This window comes from Choloepus didactylus, chromosome 16 (genome assembly GCF_015220235.1).
Source record: "Choloepus didactylus isolate mChoDid1 chromosome 16, mChoDid1.pri, whole genome shotgun sequence".
Taxonomy (NCBI): domain Eukaryota; kingdom Metazoa; phylum Chordata; class Mammalia; order Pilosa; family Megalonychidae; genus Choloepus; species Choloepus didactylus.
This window is the reverse complement of record NC_051322.1, coordinates 60,531,935-60,558,296: the sequence shown is the minus strand read 5'-3', so window position 1 is coordinate 60,558,296 and position 26,362 is coordinate 60,531,935. Positions and strand designations below refer to the sequence as shown.

General features: G+C 45.6%; 1 protein-coding gene across 3 annotated transcripts in view; it reads left to right on the top strand.

The window, feature by feature from the left end:
- The window catches only part of ENOSF1 (enolase superfamily member 1), a 58,621-nt gene that overhangs the window by 26,991 nt on the left and 5,268 nt on the right, over positions 1-26,362 (top strand). The window contains exons 4-15 of one of the 3 annotated variants that reach the window (XM_037806097.1): positions 8,203-8,289; positions 8,658-8,684; positions 10,504-10,576; positions 10,670-10,708; positions 11,220-11,302; positions 12,084-12,118; positions 14,233-14,320; positions 15,832-15,966; positions 19,862-19,903; positions 20,568-20,697; positions 20,968-21,067; positions 22,814-22,895. In XM_037806097.1, the coding sequence (XP_037662025.1) occupies positions 8,203-8,289; positions 8,658-8,684; positions 10,504-10,576; positions 10,670-10,708; positions 11,220-11,302; positions 12,084-12,118; positions 14,233-14,320; positions 15,832-15,966; positions 19,862-19,903; positions 20,568-20,697; positions 20,968-21,067; positions 22,814-22,895 (921 nt within the window). Of the gene's footprint in view, positions 1-8,202; positions 8,463-8,657; positions 8,685-10,503; positions 10,577-10,669; positions 10,709-11,219; positions 11,303-12,083; positions 12,119-14,232; positions 14,321-15,831; positions 15,967-19,861; positions 19,904-20,567; positions 20,698-20,967; positions 21,068-22,813; positions 22,897-26,362 lie in introns of those variants that run through there. The other 2 variants (XM_037806098.1, XM_037806099.1) reach the window with 2 other exon arrangements.

Here is a 26,362-nt window from a genome sequence, read left to right as displayed (position 1 = left end):
TTACTTCTTCCTTTCCAATCTGGATGCCTTTTATTTTTTTGTCTTGCCAGATTGCCCTGGCTAGCACTTCTAGCGCAATGTTGAGTAACAGTGGTGACAGCGGGCATCCTTGTCTCATTCCTGATTTTGGAGGGAAGGCTTTCAGTCTCTCGCCATTGAGTACTATGCTGGCTGTGGTTTTTTCATATACGCCTTTATCATGTTGCAGAAGTTTCCTTCAATTCCTACCTTTTGAAGTTGTTTTTATCAAAAAAGAATACTGGATTTTGTCGAATCCTTTTTCAGCATCTATTGAGATGATCATTGGATATTTCCCTTTTGATTTGTTAATGTGTTGTATTACATTGATTTTCTTATGTTGAACCACCCTTGCACCCTTGCACCCTTGCACACACCACACCCTTGCACTTGGTTGTGGTGTATAATTTTTTAATGTGTCTTTGGATTCGATTTGCAAGTATTTTGTTGAGAATTTTTGCATCTATATTCATGAAGGAGATTGGCCTGTAGTTTTCCTTTCTTGTAGCATCTTTACCTGGTTTTGGCATTAGAGTGATGTTAGCTCCATAAAATGAGTTAGGTAGTGTTCCATTTTCTTCAGTGTTTTGAAAGAGTTTAAGTAAGACTGGTGTCAGTTCTTTTTGGAAAGTTTGGTAGAATTCCCCTGTGAAGCCATCTGGCCCTGGGCATTTATTTGTGGGAAGCTTTTTGATGACTGATTGAATCTCTTTGTTTTTGATTGGTTTGTTGATGTCTTCTGTTTCTTCTCTGGTCAGTCTAGTTGTTCATGTGTTTCCAAGAAATTGTCCATTTCCTTTACACTATCTAGGTTTGTTGGCATAAAGTTGTTCATAGTGTCCTCTTTTATTTTTTAAAAATTATTCAGAATCTGCAGTAATGTTGCCTCTCTCATTTATTGTTTTGTTTATTTGGGTCTTCTCTCTTTTATTTTGTCAGTCTAGCTTGGGGCTTGTCAATCTTGTTGATCTTCTCAAAGAACCAACTTTTGGTGTTATTTATTTATTTATTTGTTCTGTATGTCATTTATTTCTGCTTTAATCCTTGTTATTTCTTTTCTTCTACTTGGTTTAGGATTAGTTTGCCATTCATTTTCTGGATTCTTCAGTAGTTCCATTAGTTCTTTGATTTTAGCTCTTTCTTCCTTTTTGATGTATACATTTAGAGCTATAAATTTCCCCCTCAATACAGCTTTTGCTGCATCCCGTAAGTTTTGATATGTTGTGTTCTCACTTTCATTTGTCTATGTATTTAGCAATTTCTCCTTTAACCCACTGATTTTTGTTGTTTAGCCTCCAGATATTTGTGACTCTCTAAGTCTCAGATGGTTATTGACTTCTAATTGTATTCCATTGTGATCAGAGAATGTGTTTTGAATAATTTCAATCTTTTTAAATTTATTGAGGCTGTTTTATGGCCCAGCATATGATCTCTTCTGGAGAAAGTTCTGTGAGCACTAGAGAAGAATGTGTATCCTGGTGATTTGGGATGTAATGTTCTAAATATGTCTGTTAATTCAAATTCATTTATCTTTGTTTAGGTTTTCAGTTTCCTTATTGGTCCTCTGTCTGGTTCATCTATCTATAGGAGAGAATGATGTATTGAAGTCTCTCACAATTATTGTGGAAACGTCTATTTCTTCCTCCAGTTTTGCCAATGTTTGTCTCATGTATTTTGGGGCACCTTGATTGGGTGCATAGGCATTTATGATTGTTATTTCTTCTTGTTCAGTTGTCTCTTTTATTAGTGTATAGTGATCTTCTTTGTCTCTTGTAACATCCTTGCATTTAAAGTCTATTTTATCTGAGATTAATATTGCTACTCCTGCTTTCTTTTGGCTGTAGCTTGAATGGAATATTTTTTTCCATCTTTCACTTTCAATTTCTTTGTGTCTCTGGGTCTAAGATGAGTCTCTTGTAAGCAACATATTGATGGCTCATATTTTTAAATCCCTTCTGCCTATCTATATCTTTTAATTGGGGAGTTTAATCCATTCACATTCAATGTTATTATTGTAAAGGCATTTCTTGAATCAGCTATCCTATTCTTTGGTTTTTGTTTGTCACATATATTTTCCCCTCTCTCTCTTTATTTTCTTTAATGTACCCTTACTAAATCTCTTTAGTTCTGAACCTTTCTTCATACCTGTCTCTACTTTCTTTGTTTCTCTGCTGGTAGGGCTCCCTGCAGTATCTCTTGTAGGGCAGGTGTCTTGTTAGCAAATTCTCTCAGCATTTTTGTCTGTGAAGATTTTAAGCTCTCCCTCAAATTTGAAGGAGAGCTTTCCTGGATAAAGAATTCTTGATTGGCAGTTTTTCTCTTTCAGAATATTTAATATGTCATACCACTGCCTTCTCGCCTCCATGGTGGCTGCTGAGTAGTCACAACTTAGTCTTATTTTGTTTCCCTTGTATGTGGTGAATTGCTCCTCTCTTGCTGCTTCCAGAACTTTCTCCTCTTCAGCATTTGACAATCTGAACAGAATATGTCTTGGAGTAGGTCTGTTTGGACTTATTCTGTTTGGAGTTCATTGGGCGTTGTTCTAGTTTGCTAATGCTTCACTGGAGGATGGCCAATGGCATCCGGAAAACTTCTGTTAGCTGGGAAGGCACGTGGCTGGCGTCTGCTCCAAAGTTCTGGTTTCAAAATGGCACTCTCCCAGGACGTTCCTCTCTAGCAAGCTTGCGCCTCTTCAAAACATCACTCACAGCTGCACTGAGTTCCTTCTCTTTGAGTCAGCTCATTTATATGACTCCACTGATCAAGGCACACCCTGAATGGGTGGGGCCATGCCTCCATGGGAATATCTCATCAGAGTCATCACCCACAGCTGGGTGGGGCACATTCCAAGCAAATCTAATCAGCACCAAAACATCTGCCCCACAAGACTACATCAAAGATAATGGCGTTTGGGGGACAGAATACATTCAAACTGGCACAGGTGTCTATGATTTGCATATTTATATTGTTTACAAGGGCTGGGAAGTTTCCCCCAACAATTTCTTTGAATACTCCTCCTAGACTTTTACCCTTCTCTTCCCCTTCTGGAACACCAATGATTCTTATATTTGTGTGCTTTATGTTGTCCTTCATATCCCCAAAATCCATTTCGAATTTTTCAATTTTTTCTCCATTCTTTAGTACTTTCACTTTGAAGCCCAGACTCTTCCAATTCACTTAGTCTTTCCTCAGCTTCCTCTAATCTAGTACTGTGTGTAGCCAGACTATTTTTTTCCTTCATTTTTTAAAATTGAGATTGTTCACAAGCCATACAATTATCCAGAGGTCCAAAGTGTACTATCAATTGCCCAGGGTACCATCATACAGCTGTGCATCCATTCCTAAAGTTAATTTTTTTTTCAATTTTTAGAACATTTTCATTACTCCAGAGAACAAATAGAGACAAAAAAAAGGAAACTCAAATCCTCCCATACCTCTAACCACCCACTCTCCATTACTGATTCATAGTTTTGGTATAATACTTTTGTTACTGTTGATGAAAGAATGTTAAAATACTACTAACTGTAGTATATAGTTTGCAACAGGTATATATATTTTTGCCTATATGCCCCTCTATTATTAACTTCTAGTTATAGTGCCATACATTTGTTCTAGTTCATGAGAGAGATTTCTAATATTTGTACAGTTAATCACAGACATTGTCCACTACAAGATTCATTGTTTTATACATTCCCATCTTTTAACCTCCAACTTTCCTTCTGGTGACATATGTGTCTCTAAGCTTCACCTTTCCACTACATTCACACACCATTCAGCACTGTTAGTTATTCTCACAACATGCTACCATCACCTCTGTCCATTTCCAAGCATTTAAGTTCACCCTAGTTGAACATTCTGCTCATAATAAGCAACCACTCCCCAAACTTCAGCCTTGTTCTATATCCTGGTCACTTATATTTCATGTCTATGAGTTTACATATTATAATTAGTTCATATCAGTGAGACCCTGCAATATTTGTCCTTACGTGTCTGTCTTATTTCACTCAATATAGTGCCCTCAAGTTTTCTTCATCAACCCATTTTTTTAAGATGGTTTTGTTCACACACCATACATTCTTCCTAAGGAAACAATCATTGGTTCCTGTATAGTCACGTATTTATGTATTTAGTTCCATTCCCATTATCTATATAAGGACATCTCCATTACTTCTATAAAGAAGGAGGAAGAGTCAAGGAAGGTAGAGGGACAAAAGAAAAAGAAAAAAGAAAGAGATAGAGAAAAAAAAAAACATGACAGCTAGAAAGCAACAAAAGGAAAGATAGCATTAAACTAAAGGAGGATAAAGAGTCAGACAACATCATCAATGCCAGGAGTCCCATATCCTTCCTCTATCTACCCCCCCCCCCGTATGCATTTCGCTTTGGTATATTGCCTTTATTATATTAAAGGAAGCATAATATAATGTTTCTGTTAATTATAGTCTCTAGTTTGCATTGATTGTATTTTCCTCCAATGCCACCCTATTTTTAACACCCTGCAATGTTGACATTCATTTGTTCCACCTCATGTAAAAATATATTCGTACATTTTATTACAATCATTGAGCACCCTAGGTTTCACTGAGTTATACAGTCCCAGTCTTTATCTTTCTTCTTTCGTTTGGATGTCCCACATGGTCCGCTTTCAACCATACTCACAGTCGTCTTTCTTCAATATAGTTACATTGTTGTGCTACTATCTCCAAAACTGTGTTGCAAACCTCTCACTCCTGTCTTTTCCTTTCTGTCTGCAGTGCTTCCTTTAGTAGTTCCTGTAAAGCAGTTATCTTGTTCACAAACTCTGTCATTGTCTGTTTGTTAGAGAATATTTTAAGGTCTCCCTCATATTTGAAGCACAGTTTTGCCGGGTATAGAATTCTTGGTTGGTGGTTTTTCTCTTTCAGTATCTTAAATATATCACCCCACTTCCTTCTTGCCTCCATGGTTTCTATTGAGAAATCCACACATAGTCTTATCAAGCTTTCTTTCTATGTGATGGATCATTTTCCTCTTGCTGCTTTCAGGATTCTCTCTTTGTTTTTGATGTTTGATAATCTGATTATTAAGTGTCTTGGCATAGGCCTATTCAGATCTATTCTGTTTGGGGTATGCTGCACTTCTTGGATCCATAATTTTATGTCTTTCATACGAGATGGGAAATTTTCATTGATTATTTCCTCTATTATTGCTTCTGCCCCTTTTCCCTTCTCTTTTCCTTCTAGGACACCCATGACACATACATTCCTGCATTTCATTTTGTCCTTAAGTTCCTGGAGACATTGCTCATACTTTTCCATTCCTCTCTCCATCTGTTCCCCTGTGTGTAAGCTTTCAGGTGCCTTGTTCTCTAGTTCCTGAGTGTTTTCTTCCGCCTCTTGAGATCTGTTGTTGTATGTTTCCATTGTGTCTTTCATCTCTTGTGTTGTGCCTTTCATTTCCATAGACTCTGCCAGTTGTTTTTTTGAACTTTTGATTTCTACCTTAGGTATGCCCAGTGTTTTCATTATACGCGTCATCTCTTCTGCCATTTCTTCCCTAAACTTTTTTAATTGATTTAGTATTAGTTGTTTAAATTCCTGTATCGCAGTTGAAGTGCAAGTTTGTTCCTTTGACTGGACATAACCTTGCCTTTCCTAGTGTAGGTTGTAGTTTTCTGTTGTCTAGGCATCTGGTTTCCTTGGTTACCCCAATCAGGTTTTCCCAGACCAAAACGGGCTCAGGTCTTAGAATGGAATGATATCACATCTCCCTGAGGGTGTGTCTTAGAAGACTGATTCACCCTGTGAGGCCTCAAGTCACTGTGCTTTTCCACCCAGCAGGTGGCGCCTGTCAGCCTGTAGCTCCAGACTGTTGTAAGGAGGTGTGGCCCTGGCTGTTTTCCTCCAGGCTCTGGGGTCCGGTTCTGAATGGAGGGTGGGTAGTAGAGTTGGGCCCCACCTCTTTCCTCTTAGGGAAGTTACCCCTCTTAGGGAGATGTCATTAGCATTTGAATAGACTCTCTGCCTGTGCTGTCTCCACCCTTGTCTGGGTCAGAACTCTAGGAACTGAAAATGGCTGAGGCTTTCTCCACTGACCCGAAAAAGGGACAGAAAGCCCCCTTCAGGGCCAGTCTGCAGCCACCTTCAGGGTCTCCAAGGTCAGTTGTCACCAAAAGCTTCTGTCTGTTTGTTGCGGATTCATAGCTTTTATTGAGCAGTCCATGCTTGTTAATTAAAACCCCGGTTGGCGCTCAGCTGAGCTATATTCGCTTGCTGGGAGATTGCTGCTCTCCAGCACAGTGAGGCTTTGCAGTTCGGGCCGTGGGGGGAGGGGGCTCCTGGCTTGGATCCGCAGATTTTACTTACAGATTTTAGGCTGCGATCTCAGGCATTCCTCCCGATTCAGGTTGGTGTATGATGAGTGGACAGTCATTTTGTCCCCCCACAGTTATTCCAGATTATTTACTTGTTCCTGGTTGTTTATTATTTGTTCCAGGAGGACAAACTAGCTTCCACTCCTCTCTATGCTGCCGTTTCCTTCCGTTGCCTCCAGAATCCTTTTAATTTGATCAGCAGTTTCTTTTATTTCGATAAGATCATCTATTTTTTTTATTTACTCCTGAAAATTCTTTTTTATGCTCTTCTAGGGTCTTCATGTCCTTTATATCCTTTGCCATGATCTCGTTTGTGATCACTTCTTTGATTAATTGCTCCAAGTACTGTGTCTCCTCTGATTTTTTTTTATTTGGTTGTTTGGGTTTGGATTATCCATATCTTCTGGTTTCTTCATATGCTTTGTGTTGTTTTTGGCCTCTTGGCATTTGCTTATCTTGATAGGGTTCTTTTAGTGTATGCTGGCTTATTTGAACAATTATAATTTGTCAGAGCTACAGCTTGGTGGAGTGCACTTTCCCAACTTACCAGCAGATGGCACCCCTGAGCCACCTATTACCCTCAAGCCAGTTCTCTTCAACTTTGTCTATGCAGCGAGTGGGGGTCCAAATCTTGTGGGGGTCCAGTCAGTGCACCAAATTTCCGTGTGCAGTTGGTGTAGTGAGACCTGAGGGTTGAGGAGTGTGCCCTGTGCAGTTATAAAGGGAAGGCGGCTTTAAAACTCAACTCACCTAGTTGTTCCTGGAGACTTAAAGCTGTTGCATGAGTCCAGCCCTTCGGCTCTGACTCCCCACAATCTCTCTCTGCTGTGGGCCCACAAGTCCCTGGGATTGGTGTAGGGCCCTTGGGACTTCCATGTGGGACCTGCCTCCAAGCTGTGTGTTCCGTGGGCCTCCTCTGAGCAAAGACTGTGCAACGTCATAGGCAAGCAGAATTCCCTAAGGAAGCTCTGGGCCATGGCGCCATTCAAGGGCATTCCTAGCCCACTGAAAAGATGGCTGTGTGGGGAGTGGTAATTTCCCCCTTCCACAGACCTCTGCCTTCGCAGCTCCAGGACAATTAACTGCGGGTGTGTGAATGGCTATCGTCCATGCCAGGTACTGAAGCGGGTGCCCATGGCGTGGAAAGCACTCTCCACCACGCTGAGCCACAGGCTCTCGCTGCCGGATCCGCACCACTTTTGGGGTCTTTAAACTAACTCGTCTCCAAATGCTGACCCCAGTTTTCTCCCTACCGCAGCCTGGCTGCCATTTCCCCAGCAGCCTCCCTCACTTGTTTCCGAGTGCAGACTCTCGGTTTCATGAAGTACACAGTCGCTGTGGACATTGCAGACCTTGTATAGCCAGTATAACCCTGGAACTGGTATTCTGGAGCACTTTCTGTCTTTTGTCTTGTGTTTTTCAGGAGAAGTATTTTGCTCTGTCTCTGCTAATACGCCATCTTGGATCCTCTCCTCTCTACCAATCTTGTATACCCCCAGTTTGATCATGATACTACGTCCTTGTTTTTAGGAACTATACTGAGGTATTTAGGGGTACAGGGGCATGATATCTGCAACTTACTTTCCAGTTGTTTAGGGAGAATTTACTCCAATGGTTCATAATTAAATGTAAACAAATAAAGAGAGAGAAAGAAATATATAGGAGTCCTTTGTACTATTCTTGCAACTCTTCTGTAAGTTTGAAACTTTTTTTTTTAAAAGCATTTGAGCTTCCACTGCTGCCTTTTAATTCTTGAAATGTGTTGCCAGCTAGCAGACTCAAATAATCCTTTCCCTCTCTAAGCAGGCCCATGTGTTTTGCTTCCTAATCAGATCGGTCCAGAGAAGGGGGTTGTACATCTGGCAACGGCAGCTGTTCTCAACGCTGTATGGGACCTGTGGGCTAAGCAGGAAGGCAAGGTAACTGAGCGGGCCTCCATGTTGCCCCAGATGTGACAGCGTGTGACGAAGAAGAAGATGCCACCTCCATGAGCAACCTTCTAGACAAGACAAATGCATACCAGGCCTCCGAAAGGAAATATGGAGAATTGTTTGGACTTCCCCCCGCCCCCACTCGGGAGATGTTGCCAGTAGTAAGGAAATTGAGGGGTTCAGTTAGGAAGGGCTGAGGGGTGGGGAAGGGGCAGCAAGGGGAGCACTGAGATGCAGCGGAGGCAAAAGGTGGCTGTCAGAAGTGGGTCTGGAGAGGGTCTGCCACTAGTGCATTTACTGTCAGAAGAAAGTGATATTTTACACACATCTCACAAATGTTTTCTTTTCTCTTCAAGCCTCTGTGGAAGCTACTTGTTGACATGGTAAGTAAATTCTTCAATGTTAGAATTGCTTCCATAAATTAAATGGATTTCATGGGTTGCATGCCATTTGAAAATAAGAGTCAATACTGTCAGCACTATTTGTCATCACTGTAGTGAAGATAAAGTAAAGCATGGGTAACATATAATGTTCTTCTCTTGACGTTGGAAGTAACGGTAGCTGTGCTCCTTCAGGCGGGTGGTACAAGGGTTTGGTCCTGGCTCCACACTGAGGGCTTTAGACACCAAAGATAAATTCTCTGAGCCTTTGTTTCCTGATCTACAGAAAGGGGATAATCATAGCTCCTCTGTGAACCTCATAGAATTGGTTTAAAGACCAAAGGAGAAAAGTGCTTCACAAACTCTGAAGTGCAAGATATTATTATTAAGATACTATCCAGTCCCTTTGTCTCCAAAAGCAAGTAATAGATGATCAGACTATTCTGGTCTCTCTGTACAATTCTAGCAGGGAAAGAGCTAAACACTTAATTCTAGAGATAATCACTTGCTATTGTCTTTCTCCCTGATCTATTTAGAGCAGGGATGAGGAGGAAAAAGCCATGAGCAAGTTAAAAAGGGGAGTGAACTTCAGCTCCAGGCAGACCTGGCTTTGAATCCTGGCTTCACCACTTAACTAGCTGAGTGACCTTGAACATGTTACTTAACCGCTCTGAGCCTCAGCTTTCTCATGGCGATGCCTGGGATGGTCCCTGAAAATCTGCGGCTCAGGAGGTAGAGGCTCTTGTTATTACTTGACATCAAAATTAAGAAAAACAAAGAACACCATGCATGACCTTGAAGAGTGTTGGGCCGGCAGACTTGGTTTCTTCACTGGAGGGAAACAGAGGCAGGACATCACATCATCTCTCTGGCGTGGTTGAGAGCAGTGGTGGTGGGGGCTCATCTAAGGGTGAAGGATGTGGACCTCTTGAGCCACCTTCCAGTGGACTTAGGAGGTACTCACCCAAATCAAATGCTTTGAGGGCCACTGGAAAGGGACCTGCGGACTTTTTATTCTTTTGGCTCTCTGTTTCACTGCCTCTACTCTGGCAAGAAGCAGAAGCTCAGGGTTGAAAGAGTGTTTCAGTTTTCCCCGGTTATATCAGAGTCTTATTGGTCGTATTAAAATGGAGAGACTGGTTTCTTTCCAGCTGACTGTTGGATTTGGGTGGGGAGAGGCCTCCCCAGGAGCCAGCTGATTCCTGGGACTTGTAGGAAGGGAAGAGGGTGTGGATGGTGATGGCCAGTGATTACTCATCGTGAGTCAGCAAACGTTTCCCAAGCTCTGGGTGGCATCCTCCCATTTAATCCTGCTCCATGGAGGAAATTGCCCAGAGCCAAGAAGCCAGTGCATAGCAGGCCCAGGATTGACCTGGGAGGCCTGGCTGAGACCAGCCTTCTTTCCCCACGGGCTGGGCAGCTGCAGCACCTCACTTTTCCCCCCACCGCCTCCATTCCTCCATGGCTGACCGCAGGGAGCCCTGGTATGTGCACAGGGGGTGGGCCAGTTAGCCCATCGGGTTTCCCTCGTGCCTGGCCCGCTTTCTGGAACTGGTCCCAATTGGAATGACTGGAGCCCAGGTCTGCAGAGGCCAGCAGGGAGTGGGGTTCGGAGTGTGAGGGGCTGAAGACTTTGTCAGGAGGCGCCGATGTGCTGCCACAGGAGGACACACCAGGAATGACATAACCAGACAATTAACACAAGTCCCCAAGGGCCCTTCCCGGAGAGCTAAGTGCCAAGTGTCAGTGTAAACACATTCTTAGAAGTACAATCCACTTGTGAATTGATTGGGGCCTTCTCTCCCTCTTGCCACACTGCCAGGATCCCAAGGCACTGCTGTCCTGCATAGATTTCAGGTACATCACCGACGCCTTGACTGAGGAGGAGGCCTACGGTGAGTCATGCTTAAAGTGAGGCCTTTCGGTTCTGACGTGCACTCAGTGCCGCTCTGTCTAGAAGTGTGAGTGACGCTTTTTATTTTTCCCAGAAATATTGCAGAAAGGCCGAGTGGGTAACAAAGAAAGAGGTAGGCTGGAACTTCCTTCCCTGTTTTTGTTATCATTGTTCCCTTTGGGGTGCCCCTGTCCTTTGAGGGTTCATGCTGTCCCCCCAAAAGTCTGGTGCCAGCAGCTGGGCTGCAGACAGACATTTGAGTCTGGATGAAAGAAGCCCCCTGGGTGTGACCTCTTACTGCAGAGTTTACTTCAGCCTGCGATGAAAGGAAGTTTGGCTTCAGGGTCCCACGGTAGGGGAGGGGAGGGCCCTTGGCTAGCGGGGTTATCCAAGGGGGCGTTCTCTCCACCCAGGGATGACGTTTGTCCGTCTGTAGTTTGCACGACTGTGAATGCTGTCAGGCTGGCCTGTGGCTGGGTGGATGTGAACGGCTTCTCCCTGTTCGGGAAGGGCCCATGGGAGAATGGTGCCTCCTTTATGGAACAGCTAGATTCTCTGGGAGCAGCCGCCTAGCTGTGGGCAGCACTAATGACGAAGGTCCATGGAAAACACCACATGTTGACAAGAACGTTGTGTTTTCCCAGAGGAGCAAATGCTGACCTGCGGCTACCCCGCCTATACCACGTCGTGCGCCTGGCTGGGGTACTCGGATGACACACTGAAGCAGGTTGGCACTGTATCCTGATTTCGGGGAAAGAAGTGGGACTTCTGGAACAGATTTCATATGCCTTGTTGCCCTTCTAAATCATTTGGACCCCATGCCTCATTCTGAAAGTCCTCACACACAAGCAGAAATAAAGCCACATAAATTGTGTGTGCAGGGACTCAACACCCCAGTGATTCCCAGGTGGGGCCCTGGCATCTGACAGCCGGGGAGTGGGGCCCAGACAGGCCCAGTAGCGTAACATTGTGCAAGCTGCTTAGCCACACCGAGCCTCGGTTTCCTCCTTGTGAAATGAGGGATGAAGACTCAGATAAATGCTGTCAGTATGTACTGCTCACAGCCCGTGGCTGGCACTGCACAGTCTGCACATTGTTGATTTACTCCTCTTTCCCATCATACTGCAGGCAGTAGACCTGGGGGCGGGGCTGGGGGTGGAGAAGCTGGCTCCTGCTTGTTACTCTTACATCCCCTAGTTCTGTGGAGGCCACAGAATGTTGTCATTTTAAGAAAACTTATAGTAACACTATATTCCCTTCCAGGAGTGGTGTGACAATTTAAGAAATGGTATCCATAGAGATGAGGAAAGAAAGTTACCCCCTAAGTATCAAGAGTTATGTTCTGTTGGCTAAACTGTTTCTGCTCTGATTTTAATAACACATGCTGCTGCTTTTGGTTTCTGCTACAACCATAACATTTTTTAGATCCTGTTCAGAAATGATTAGGGGCTCATCAGGCCAGGGGAGCCATCCAGCGTGTGATGGTGGCTGTGCTCCTTTCCCCACAGCTCTGCACCGGGGCACTGAAGGACGGCTGGACAAGGTACCTTAGTTGTGTGGTGATGGACTTGACTCTCCCAGTTGGCAGCATGAGAGATTCATCAGTGGAGGGGAGCCAAGGATTAAAATGCACGCATGGTGCCAAGATACATCCAGAAGCAGCCTGGCACATAGGGACGTGTACAAGAAGTTTCCAAATCTAAGCTAGGCTCTTTCTCTAAAGACAGGATGAGGACTACTTAGAATCCTAGAATGTCAGAGTTGAAATTGACCTTGGAAATCATCAACCCCAAGCTCCCACCTAGAATAGAAACCTGTTCTTTACCATCAATAACGAGCATTGATTCAGCTTCTCCTTGAACATCCCCAGAGGCAGCGAGCTTAACTTTGTAAGGCACTTTTCCACTGTTTGATCACCCTGTTAGAAAGGTCTTTAATATTCTGAACTCTTTGCTTCCCTATAACTTCCAGCCACTGGTCCAAGTTCATCTCCGTGGAGTCTACTCCTCTTCCCTTGGGTGTCACCCCTTCTCATTTCCCCAGCCTATCTCTTTACCAGACTTCGGCCATCAGCACTTCTCATCTGCTTCTCAGGCATCACAGTTAGGACTCTCGAGCATCCCAGGACCTACCTGTGGTTGTCACGGCCCAGAATCATGGATGCAGAGGGGCCGCCCGCTCTCTCCATCTGGTCATTACGGTGCCCTCAGTTCAGTGCAGGGTTGTACTTTCTGCCCGTGATATAGCATCAGCTTCCCCCTGTGACTCACTGTCCCTCTGGCCATTGAGCTTCCTGATAATTCAAGGTGTGGTCCAAGGACCAAAAGCATCAGTATTGCCTGGGAGCTTGTCAGCAGGACAGAATCTCAGCTTTCCACACAGACCTGCTGGGGTGGAAGCCTCATTTTAACACACTTTGAACTTTGAGGGGCGAGGGATTCTTGTGAGCTCCTTAGCTACAGAGAGTTGGGGAGTGAGAAACTGAAGGTGGCAGCTTGCAGCAGTGGAAAGTCTTTAGAATCTGATCGCTTTGTATGCAAACCTCACCTTTTTCCCTCATTCCCCCACAAGTGCTAGCTATATGACCTTGGGCTAGTCTTCTGTGAGCTGCATTTTCCCTCTATCAAATGGAAATAATATTAATTCAAGACTAAATAGCTGCCGTGTCTGGAAGGATCAGTAGAGTGCAGGACTCACAGTGGGTGCTCAGTAAGTACCAGCTTCCTTCCTTTCCCGCCACATGCCCAGGAAAGGGTGGAGCATGCACATCTGGAAGGTCCAAAAGGGGAAGGACAGGAGGAGATTCCCCACATGCTTCCGGCCTGGAGGCCTGGTACCCAGAGGCTGTCCTCGTGCACACTCAGCATTCCAGCTCATCCATCGGAGCTCCTACCCTGTAGAGAAATGTCTTTAGTGTTTCAGGGGAGAGAGCAGCAGTAGGTGCTGAGTGTGTGTGAACAGAAGGTGGGTGTTAGGGAAAGCAGAGGGCAAACCGCAGTCACCCCAGGTGCCCGCAGGATGTGCGGCCTCCAGCCCACCCTCGGGCTGATGGAGCTGTCTCCTGATAGCATAGTGGCCTGGGTCTTAGGACAGCTGGACATCTGTACCAATTAAGTGCACTCACGGGTGACATAAAGGAGATGCTCTGCTCTGCAGTTCTGTGGCCCCAGAGCTTCCCCTCCCCGAGCCTCAGCCCCCTGAAATGTGGGGAACAGAACGTCTGCAGCCGCCTCTCACTGGGTTAAGAGAAAGCACTCTGTGTGAAACGCTCAGCAGACGGAAATATTTCTTATAAATAGTGCTCTTTGGATTAGGATATAATCAGACGACCCTCTTGGTCCCCCTTCCCAGCCCTCCTCTTCTCCTCAGTTCTGATTGTGACTTCTGTGCCTTGAGTCCATTTTTATGACAGCAGAAGCTCATTAAAATTATTGGAGACCTAACTTCCTTTCCAGTGCCTTGATTTCAGGCCAGTAGGTAAAAGTCGTTGCTCTGATAGGGAGACACAGTCTGCAAGTTGATTCTCAACATGACTTGTCTGAAGATGATTGGGAATGAGCAAGAGGTTACAGAAAATGTGATCTGTGAACTACTGACAGATGCCCACCCCTGCGGGAAATTCAGGCCGATCCCTGCCCAGCCACATTTACTTTCTAGGTTTAAAGTGAAGGTTGGTGCTGACCTCCAGGATGACATCCGCAGATGCCGCCTGATCCGAGACGTGATTGGACCCCACAACACTTTGGTAAATAGACCCCCAGACCACTAAGAAATAAGTGCCTTGCACGAAGCCTTTATCCAGGCCCAAAAGCAACACATTTCAAGCTAAGACTAAGTACTGAGAATTTTATACTTCAGAGAAAGTGTACAGCTCTATGGGCTTTGCAGAAGAAAAAGTACTGAGAGGGCTGGTAATTTTAAATTTTTTTTTTTTTTTTTAATTCTCCAGAACTAGTTAAATAAGATCTGGATTTGGGATCTTTCCTTCTTTCTAATATTGGTGCACTTGCACAAACAGGCTTCCCTCGGGTGCTCTGGCGTGTCCATCATTTACTCCACCTCCTTAATAAATTCCCCTAGCAGCTTGTCGGGTAGGTGGGTTTCAGGGAGTCACTGCTGAAGAAAGCTTCCATGGCAACTTTGCCTGAGTTAAATGGAAGCACCTGTCATTCCTGGTCGTGTGCTTTTATAAGACATTTCTTACTATGCATAAAACATTTTCATAAAACAAAGTCCTGATAAGATTTTTTTATGACGTTCTAGAGCCTGTTTCATAATTGAATTTTGAAATTTAGAGTCCTTGACATAGGATCAGAAGATCCATTACTTATATATGAAGCGATAATGCTATTTTCATTGTATGAGGTCATCCTTATCCAAATAATTTATGAAAAAAATTGATTGTGCAAGTTCCATCCTCTGGGTCTTGCAGGAATGGTGAGGGAGGGCTTAGCACTCAGCCTGCTCCACTTGAGGTAGCTTCTCTCTGATGTGATTTCTCCAAGCGCGGTATGATTGGTGTGGGCAGGCGCCATCTTCTTCTGTCCACCTGGCGCCTGGCTTCCGGGAAGCAGAGTGGAGTGCAAAGAGCAGGGCCTTGGTGGAAGAGGTCTGGGGCCAAACCCACCATTTACTTGACTTCTTGTCCTTGGGCAAGTTACTTCTCTGCATATCAGTCGTCGTCTTTGTAAAATGGGTTAATATGAACTGCCACATAGGGTTATTATAGATACCAAATAAGATAAAATCCATAAAGTGGAGTAGAGTGGGTGCTTAACTAATGGTAGAGTTGGGTTATTTATTATGCTGGACGCATAATAAATATGTGAACCAAACTCAGTATTGTCTGTGCATGATTCAGAATGTGATCACGTAATCCCTACAAACAGAATGAATTATGTTCCTAATTAGCAAGATGAATTCATGTGGGTGGCATCTAAATGAAGATTGGCCGCAGCTCCAGGGACACCAAGCACCTCACAGGCCCAATCCTAGGGCTCTTCCAGAGATGACAGCAGCTCAGTTAAACAGTTTGCATCTCCTCCAAAGAGTATCTGGAGTCAAAGTTCTGAGTCTCTGCGGCTGCTATCTGGTTCCCTTCGTTGGGGCTGTGTGCTGGGCCCCACAGAAAAATCAGGCTCCATAGAGCATGGTCCTCAGTGGCCTCAGTAGCATTTCCTCCCCAGGAGCCAGGGCCCTGGAGCACGGTCAGCACCGGGCATACCTACTGTGAAGGGTCTCGCTCTTTCCCCCCAGATGCTGGATGCCAACCAGCGCTGGGATGTGCCCGAGGCAGTGGAGTGGATGCTGAAGCTGGCTGAGTTCAAGCCCCTGTGGATCGAGGAGCCAACCTCCCCAGATGACATTCTTGGTCACGCCGCCATCGCCAAGGTAGGAAAACCAGTGCTGCTTGTTTGATTTTCCAAGCGGGTCATAACGGATCCTAAAGTTCCTCTGCTTGTTCCCTTTTGTTTTTCCTGATGACGTGGCTGAAGTCGTTGTGACTTGTGACAAATACTGGAATTGTAGACCTGCCGCCTTTTTACTCACTGTAGCCTGTCCACTGCATTCATTTCTACTTGTTTTAAAGAAAGTCAATTGCTAAAAGTTGAAGGGCCACCACCAATCCAGAGGTTGCCACACTTTGTAAATACAGACATGGTGTCCATACTTCGTAAGTATAAAAACATGGCTGATACTGAAAATATTTTATTCACCCAGAATGAAACAAAAAGTTTAGATTCTCTAGATGAGCCGTTAGAAAAGGTTAGCTTAGCCGATGTCAAGGCTGGGCCTCCCCAAGAGAAGGCTGCCTGTTAGTTTCCCAGGGAACACTTCTTCAGCAAAGCCACCCTGGTGGGGAGGCCTTTCAGGAAGATCCTGTTGTGTCAGAACATCTAGGAAACCTCCTATCCCGCAGGAGAGACCCCCACATGCCCTGTTTACAGCACTGATGGGCAAAGCCAAATGCCAGTTGGTTAATTTATAAGGAGAAATATAACTGCCAGGGCTCAGTTTTCCTGTTCTCTGACCAAAGCAGGCTCTGTGGGGGGCCACATTACACCAAACCAAAGGCTGCTTGATGAGTGGGGAGCCGGGGCAGGGGTTAGTTAGGAGATGTGAAAGTGTAATGGCACCAGCCTACGCTGACCCCATGCCCCTGATGCCTTAGCTCGATACACCTGTTTCTGGTCCCAAACGTGTTCTGTTTTAAGCTGCATTGCTGCCCCCAGGCAAGGGCACCGGCTGCACTTTCGTGTTTTTACCAGACACCACCCCTCATTGTGCCATTGGGTTAGCGCATTCGTTTGGCTCAATCAAGTCTTGTTTACCTAGGAATCTTTCTTGTCCTGAGGTAACTTTTCAAAGCTGTTACGTGTTGATTTTTAAAATTTAACTCTGAGGAGTCTTAGTTGCAAGTTTTTGGAGGGATACCTTGCTGCGTCCTCGATGAACTGATGAGGCCTACTTGGGGAGTGGAGTTGGGGCTCTGGGGCCAACTCTTCTGTTTCTCTGTACATCAGCATGTTATCCGCCGTATATCTGGCACTTTTCAAAAACCCATGTTGAAGACATGTCCCCCATTCTCCCCCTCTTTACAGCCAAGCCAGAAGGGAAAAAATAGGATATATGAAACCCAGTGTGCCAGTTTAAATGTATTGTGTCCCCCAAATGCCATTATTTTTGTGGTCTTGTGTGGGGCAGACGTTTTTGGTGCTGGTTAGATTTGCTTGGAATGTGCCCCACCCAGCTGTGGGAGATGATTCTGATGAGATGTTCCCATGGAGGTGTGGCCCCGCCCATTCAGGGTGGGCCCTTATCGGTGGAGCTATATAAATGAGCTGACTCAAAGAGGAAAGAGAGTGCAGCTGGGAGTGATGTTTTGAAGAGGAGCAAGCTTGCTAGAGAGGAACGTCCTGGGAGAAAGCCGTTTTGAGGCCGGAGCTTTGGAGCAGACGCCGGCTGCCTTCCTAGCTAGCAGAGGTTTTCCGGACGCCATTGGCCATCCTCAGGTGAAGGTGCCCGGTTGCTGATGTGTTGCCTTGGACGCTTTGTGGCCTTAAGACTGTAACTGTGTAGTGAAATAAACCCCCATTTTATAAAAGCATATCCATCTCTGGTGTTTTGCATTCTGCAGCATTAGCAAACTAAAACACCCAGTCAAGTGGAATCCTTGGCTGGGGCACTGAGGGTTGAACAGGTATTCATGGGAGGGAAAGCGGGATGAGTTGGGACATCTGGAGACAGCCTCATGGGGGTCAGAGCAAAGCTGACTCAGAAAGGAAGCTGAACTCTTGAGGGAAGGGCGGGCAGGAACCACAGAGCCTTCTTTATTTAACAGAACTGGCAAAGGTAAGAGCCCTGAAATGAGAGGTCATAGTTAGGTGTCTTCTCTGAGCCACTGTCCTTTACTCCTTGGGGTTCTGGAAGTGTGGCTGTGCCCTGTGGACTGCCAGCACACTCAAGAGGTGGGTGAACGTCTGCCCACTGTTACAGCCTCCTTGGACGCTCTGTTGCTTAAACCCTCCAGGGCACTGTTTCCAGAGGGCCTCTCCTCAGAGGGCATACAGGGCCAGAAAGAGGGGTATGCAGGGAAAGGAGGGTGCGTGGGGCCGGAAAGGAGGTTGTGCAGGGAAAGGGGGACATGCGGGGCCAGAAAGAAGGGAGTGTGGGGAAGGAGGGCATGTGGGGCCAAATTACAGGGTCTATCAGTTTAAAAGATGCAGTCAAATGTTGAGAGCCACTGCAGGCTCTTGAGTGAGAGAAGGACATGGTGAAAGCTATAGTGAAAGATGAGTTGACAGACAGCGACATGGAGGATGGATCGGGTCGGGGGTACATGGGAAGTGCGGGAGGGGCAGCAATAAACCAGAGGCAGGGGTAGGAGTCAGGAAGCTTTTCTAGTAATGCAGCTGTGGCCAGGGACACAGAATAGAGAAATAAAAGGAAATAAAATTTGGTGCCCATTCTGTGCCAGACACATACCTGCCTTAAGATGGTAAAACGAGTAAGTCAAGATAAATAGCTTTTCTCTGCTCCCTCAGCCTTCTGCCGTCTCTCCTTCCTCTTGAAATAAAGAACCATGCACAGTTCAATTAGAACTTTAAGGAAGCGTAACATTTTAGTGCCAGATGACACGTGGAGGCCATCTGCCCTAAATCCTAACCTTCACTGGGTGCGGCCGAGGCCTTGGTGCTGAGTGACGTGGCCAAGCCCACCCTCTGGTTGGAGGCAGGGTAAGGATGGGAACCGGGGACCCCTGGCTCCTGCGTGCAGGGATTTGCTGCTGGGAAGTGAGCTCAGCCTCAGGACTTGGATCACCTCCCTGCCTCTGCAGTTGGCCTGGAGTTCCAACCCCAGCGCTCTCTCTCCAGCTTTGTGACTTGGGGACTGTTACCAGTCCTGTCAGCTTGTTCCTTGTCTGTCCAACAGGATAACCAGGTCTCCTATCTCATCAGGCTGCTGTGAGGAATAATTTAAATCTGTGCTTGGCGCAGCACCTGACAGGCAGAAGAACTCAGGAAGTGTTAGCAATTAGTGGCATTGGCAGTATTACCCTGAGAGAGAAAACCAGGAAGACTGGAGATGCCGGAGAATGAGGTGGAATGGCCATCCGAATGGAGGTGGGAGGGCGCGGCCAGGGTCCAGGGCCCAGGGCCAGGTATGAGCTGGCTTTGGAGAGCAGCAGAGGGGACAGCAGGAGCAGCTTGGGATAAAGTGGTGATTCCAGCACATGAGAAGTCCATAACTACTGGCCTCAGCCTGACCCATAAGTGGGATGTAAGGTCACTGATGAGAAGGTTCTGGAATAACCACTGCAGGGTGGTATCCAGGAGACAAGAAGGCAGAGGAGGAGAGATGATCCAGGGAAGTTGGAAGAGGCAGGACCTGGTGGTCCTTGGTGAGCCCTTGCTGCTAGCCCACCCTTCCCCTAGTTCCACACACAGCCCTGGCCCAGGCACGGGGGGCATTCATCTGCAGGAAGGGCCCAAAGCGCTGCACAAGGGGCCAGGGTGCTGCAGAGGGAGGGAAACGTGCAGAGCGCTGCTGGGAAGGGAGCCGAGGGCGGCATATGAACAAGTGTCTGCTTCTTCCTCTGCTGGCGCATGCAGCCTTCTGCGTGCACACACAGTCCCCTTCTGCCATTCTTAAAACCCGAAGGGTGGCTTCAGACACTTTGACAGCAGGGACGTTTCCTCCTTCAGCTGTAAATATTTTTAAACATTAGGAGTTGTGGTTCAAAAAACCTGGGAAAATAACACACAGCTGCTTCACATTTTTACAGGCGTTGGTCCCACTGGGAATCGGCGTTGCAACGGGAGAGCAGGTAAGTGGCCTCCGCATGCTCAGCACACGCACTGCCCACTGAGCGCATGTGAGGCGCCAGCCTGCTGTATTTTGGGTTAGGGAATTTTCATAATTGTAGAAATTGGATTGTTTTAGAGCAGCTCATTAAAGTCCAGGGTCAGATCTAGTCAAAAGTTTGTGGATTTTTCCACAATTCACCTGACGGTGTCTAATCAGAATTAAGGCAGCAATTTAAAGTTGCTGTTGCAAGGGAATAAAATGCACTCAAAAGCCAGCTTCCAAATTGAATAAACATCATTGCATTCACTTCTGTGCTTATAAACTAAGCACACGACTGCCAAATGTGCTGTTAGTCAGCCCACGAACAGAGCGGCACGAAGAAGAGTGTTTTCCCCAGAAAAAAGGAGCAGCGCTGCCTCACCACCTGCTTGTCACTTTCTCCATATTTCATCCAGATGCTTCTCTGCATCTCCCTTGCCAGAAGATAAGCCAGTTAGTCCTTAATAGAGTGAGTGTGACTTTTACTTACACTCATACTGGCAGCTTATAGAGAAGTGAGCACAAAGCCCCCTCCAGTTTCCTGAAGGCTTTGAGGGAGGCTTAGAATCACCACCTGGCCAGTTCACTTTCCTGAAGGCAAAGGCTGACTCGAATGTTGGTTTTCTTTTTAATTCTATTTCCAGTGCCACAACAGAGTGATGTTTAAGCAGCTCCTACAGGCCAAAGCCCTGCAGTTTCTCCAGATTGACAGCTGCAGACTGGGAAGTGTCAACGAAAACCTCTCAGTGTTACTGATGGCCAAAAAGTTTGGCAGTAAGGGCTCCGCAGGCCACAAACCCAAACCTCCATTTCCCTCCCAACTGATCTTTTCAATTAATTTGTCTGTATTTTGCCATTTTTTCCCCCTTCCTCTCATTTAGGCTTTTAATCATGGAATCTTTTAACAGTTTTCATCCTGGGATTTCATTCTCCTAAATATGAATGATTTAATCACCCACACAGTAAACTTCACAGGCTTCCCTTTCATCCCTGCCTTTCTCTGCCCGGCTCTTTGCAATAAATGGAAATCTCTCTTCATTTTAGTTCCTGTTTGCCCCCATGCTGGTGGCGTTGGCCTCTGTGAGCTGGTACAGCACTTGATTCTATTTGACTACATATCAGTTTCTGCAAGCCTTCAAAACAGGTTAGTAATGTGGCATTAGCTAAGAATACTGCAGCTTAAATCATGTCCCTTGATGCAGGCCAGATCGCTTCATATTCTGCTCTCGTGACGCCAAGAACTCAGCCCATGGCACATCTTGTAACTCAAAGGCCCGGGTGGTTCTGCTTCACTTCCCTACATGGGGAAATAATAGTGGAGACCCACCAGGGGGTGTCAGTAGCTAACTCATTCTGTTGGGTAGTGCTTAGGGAGGCAGAACCAGATGGAAGCCAGAAGTCCTTTCTCAAACCAGCTCCTATTTCTGACTTTATGAAGCCCTGCATTCATCATATATATTCCCTGCTTACGTTATATCTCTTCCTCCTGACCCTTAAGTCTTACATGATCTGGCCACATTTTTATTTAGTTCCATTTTATTTTTCAATATGCTGTAGTTGAGCATCCTCTTTAGGATAATCTCTGTGTAGTCATCTGTGCCTGAGTAACTTTGCTTATGCTTTTCTCTCCTCCTGGAATTTAATGTGAGGTCACAAAAAGATCACTAGGAGCACATAGTGAAATTAGAAAAACATGCATGGGCAAGGGAATCACCAAATTCTGGATGGCAACAGAGAAATGGGATTTGTCAGGGCATATACCAGGCTTCAATTATTGGAGAGAGTAGAACCGTTTTGCTTTTTAGTTTGCCTGAAATATTTTGTATTAGAAATAAGGAGACCTGGACTTGAGTCCTGAAGTGACCACTAATGACATCTCACACAAGTCTGAGCCCCAGTTGTGCATTGTTAGGCTGGGACTGGATATTTTTTCCCCTCCCACTTACTATTCTGCTTTTATAAGGAAAGAGTAAGAAACATTCTGAGGTTATTCTGCTTTTGCCCCCTCTCATTTCAGTTCCTGCTTTCAGGACTGTGGGGGGGGGGGCGGGAGAGGGGTATTCTGACCAACTTTGTAAAGTCCTCCCAGCCCCAGGGATGAGTCCCCTTCCACCTGGGTGCACTGGGTCCCTGAAGCCTCCTCAGTTGATAACAGAATCCGCTGCTCAGGGACACGGTCACCATGTGCTGGCACCCCCCAGCTCCTCAGCGCTGCAATTCTGTGTGGAATGCCCATTCCCCACTCCTCCAAGGTCCCTGTCCTCTCCCCCATGAACCATTCTTCCTTTGGACCCTGCCCTTAATGATTACATGTAGCATGTGGTAGAGTCAGCTGGGGTCCAAGTCAGTTTACCACGTGGATCCTTGCTCCTGGCACGCTGCCTGCACATCACCACAACTGTGCATTTTGCAGATGCTTAAAGGCTGGTCCCTGACCTGAGGGCATAACTAGAAAGTAGCTGACACAGAACTTGAATGCGGATGGGTCTGATTCTAAAACCGAGGCTCTCTGTCTTCTATATCAGTGGTGAGGCTGGAAGGATGAAGGGGTTTTAATCTAGTCATCTAAGATTTGGCTAAATGTACCCAAATAATCCCTGATACTTATGATATTGATGCCTTTTGTGGTCACAACCTCTAGTTAAAGAGGACTTCATGGTTCATATCATGTACAACTAAGCCCCATCTCCACCCTACCCCTTGCTTGCTTTATTTTATGGGTGAAAAGAACCCGAGAGACGGCGGTTGAGGGGTTTGCATAGAAAAACATGCATATTACAGCTAAGTCTTGACCCTGTAACTCCTACTTCATAGTGGTATTCCCCACTTCTGCTTTACCTACCAGGACCACATGATATTCCAATTTACGCATCTGATTCTTTCCTCCTAGGATGTGTGAATATGTTGACCACCTCCATGAACATTTCAAGTATCCTGTGACCATCAAGAAGGCTTCTTACATGCCTCCAAGGGTAAGCTGTGGGCTGGAGGCCCCACCAAGAAGTGCCATCAGCTATTTCTATGCATCTTCTCATGCACTAACAATGTGAAGCAGAGAGCTTTGACTCCGTAGAGTTTATTTTCATTACCTAGAAACAAGTGGTTCTTTAGTCAGTATGAAACTCCTACAGCCTGAGGATCAGGGCTTGGAGTTTAGATTTCCCTTGACAATGCTTTTCTAATGCCAGACATCCCTGTCAGGAAAAGAAAAGCCCCAAATTGTGCAGTTTGTATGCAAAAACACAAAAACTGGCTACAACAGTATTATCTGAGCCTGTTCATGTTTAAGAGGTCATGGCTTTTCCCAGCCAACCACAATGGTGGCGTTTCCCCACAGAATCTTTGAACACCTAGCCCAAAGTGGCAAATCCATCTTCCTCATGGCTCCAGTAAAGGGTCACAATAACTGGGTGAACACCCCACGAAGAAAAAGACAAGTTTAAAAGCACAGAAAAGCTTGTGGTGCCCTTGTGGCCTCTCCCTTAACCTCTCCCAGCTCAGGGTAGAGCCAGCCTGGGCCATCAGTGCGTGTCCCTGGCCCCAGAAGCAGCAGAGTGAGCACTGTGTGCATATCGGGCAAGTGTGTCCATGCCAGTACACCTGCTGGCAGCTTCAAGGACTGAACCAGGCCACTCTTCTCTGATGGTGGAATAAGAGCAAGACAAAGAAATGGAGAAACTGAATTCGGCCACGGATCCTGTTGTTTATCCACCCGAGACCGGCAGCTTCAGGTCGGCCTAGTTCTTGTCCAGCTGGCTGCTGCAGCCTGTGACAGACAAGGGGATCCACCCTCTGGGATGAGGGGGACATAGCCCAGTTCTCATCCAGATGTTGGCTGGAGATGTTTACCTTCTGAGGCCTACAGTCCTGGTTCTTGCTAGGCAGGAGCCTGGGGTGCCCACGGCATCATTATTTCCACACACAGAGAGGCCAGTGAGTGACTCACCTCCACCGTGGCTCCCTACACAGCCCCCACCCTCGGGGCCAGCAGCTTCTGGTTGGCCCAGTTCTCGCCGGCCTGGTTGCTGCGAATGGGGAGAGACAGGGAAGCCGTCTCGCCAGGATCCGAGGGGACACAGCATAGCTCTGACCCAGCTGTTGACTGGCAAAGATGACCCTCTGGGTCAAGAAGCCTTGATCCTTTCCAGGCAGGAACCCGGGGCACCCACGGCATCATTATTTTCACACACACAGAAACTGCAGTAAATGTGTGAACTCACCCATAAACCAACACCAAATCCCCACCCTAGAGGGCAACAGCTTCTGGCCAATCCAGATTCTGCCTGTTGGCTGCTGCAGACTGGGCAAGTTAGGTAAGTCCTCCCATCCAGGAACAGATGGGGACATGGCACAGTTCTGATCCAGCTGCTGGTCAGGGAAATTGGACCATGGGGTCCCACAGACTTGGTCCTCTCTGGACAGATGCCCGCAGCACCGCACTGCTGTTATTTCCACCTGCCTCAAAAGGAGACAGGACAGAGCACTAAAAAGGAGAGGGGACACAGCACTAAAAAGTTACCTTTATAAGGCCATGGGGAACAGGTTGCCAAAGAGTGCCATCTGCTGGGAAGGCCAGAAAGTGCAGTCTTGGGAAGCTACTTTCTTGACCCCACAGCCCTTTGGAACTGCTTTGTAACCCCCTGCATGGGACCCTGGCCCTGTTTTGGCTGTGAAATACTGATGAACTAAGTGCCAAAGAAGACCTTTAATATGAACTCAACAACAATCTTAGACAAGAGAGGGAAACCAAATTTCAAAATAATCTTATCAAGATAATCAGATGCACAAATACCAGCAAAAAATTGTAAGACATACTAAGAAAGTTTGGCCAAGCTAAACAAGCAAATTAAAAAGTTAGAGGAGATACAGAATTTGTATGTTCAAAGATGTTCAAACAAATATCCTAAATAAATTCAAAGAAATAGCTAAAGAGATAAAGGATATTAAGACACTAGGAGAGCAAAAAGAATTTGAATTTGAAAGAATACATAGAAAAATAACATCTTACAGAAATGACACTGTAGATTAAATAAATATACTAAACAAAAAAGCTGATTAGAAGAGGCAGAAGAAAGGATCAGCAAGCTAGAAGAGTAACCAAATTCAAACAGACAAAAGAACAAGTGGAAAAAAAATATGGACAAATTTTTTTTAATCAGGGAAATGATTAACAGCATGAAGCACACACATACATGCACCATAGATGGCCCAGAAGGAGAAGAGGAAATAATGGCCCCCAATTTCTCAATCCTTCGACACAAATAGGCAAATTGAAGAAGCCCAACGTACCCCAAATAGAATAAATCAAGTAAGACTGTCAAATGCCAGAGAAGGAGAGAAACCTGAAAGGAGCAACAGAAAAGCAATTCACCACACACAAGGGAAGCCACCCACATAAGGCTAAGTGTTGACTTCTCATCAGACACCATGGAGGTGAGAAGTCAGTGGTAATAATATATTTATGATATGACAGAAAAAAGGACAGGAGAGAGGGGCTTGGAGGAGAGTGTAGAAATCATTATCAGTAAGGGTAACAAAAGGGATAAAAAGAGAAAAATAAGAAATGACAGGAAAAAAAAGGTAAAATGGCTGAAGGACTGCTTTTACAGTAATAACATCGAATGTTACTGGATTAAACTCCCAATCAAAAGACACGGATTGGCAGAATGGACTAAAAGACTCCTCAAGTTCATGAGGCAAACATGGGCAAAACTGAGGGGAGTAATAGGTTTCTCTACAGTAATAGTGGGAGACAACCAGACCACTCTTTCCAACAGATAGAACATCTTAACAAATGATCAAGGAAACAGAACTTGAATAATACGCTAAATGATCTAGACCTAACAGACATATATAGCACATTGTACCCCAAAACAGGATATACATTCTTCTAAAGTGTTCATGGATCAGTCTCAGGATAGACCACATGTTATTCAAGTCTCAATAAATTTTAAAAGATGGAAATCATAAAAAGCACTTTTTCTGATCATAATGGAATGAAGCTGGAAATCAACACAGAACTGGAAAATACACACATAAGGAGGTTAAACAATATGCTCTTAAACAACCAGTGAATCAAAAGAAATTGCAAGAGAAATCAGTAAATATCTAAGAAGAATGAAAATGAGAACACAATGTATAAAACCTATGGGATGCCTTATCTTAGGTTAGTTGCCTTTTTCTTAACTCCCTTGTTATGGTCTCTTTGAAATGTTCTTTTATTGTACGTTTTTTTAAATTTTTTATTTTTTTTATTTTTCATACAGTTGATTTAAAAAAAAAAAAATATGCAGAGCCCCTTTGAGGAGCTGGTGGAGAATGCAGGGGTATTGGCCTGCCCCACCTCGATGGCTGCTGCTGTGCTCACAGACATAGGGGACTCGTGGTTTGATGGGCTGAACCCGCTACCATAGGATTTACCCTTGGGAAGACTGTTGCT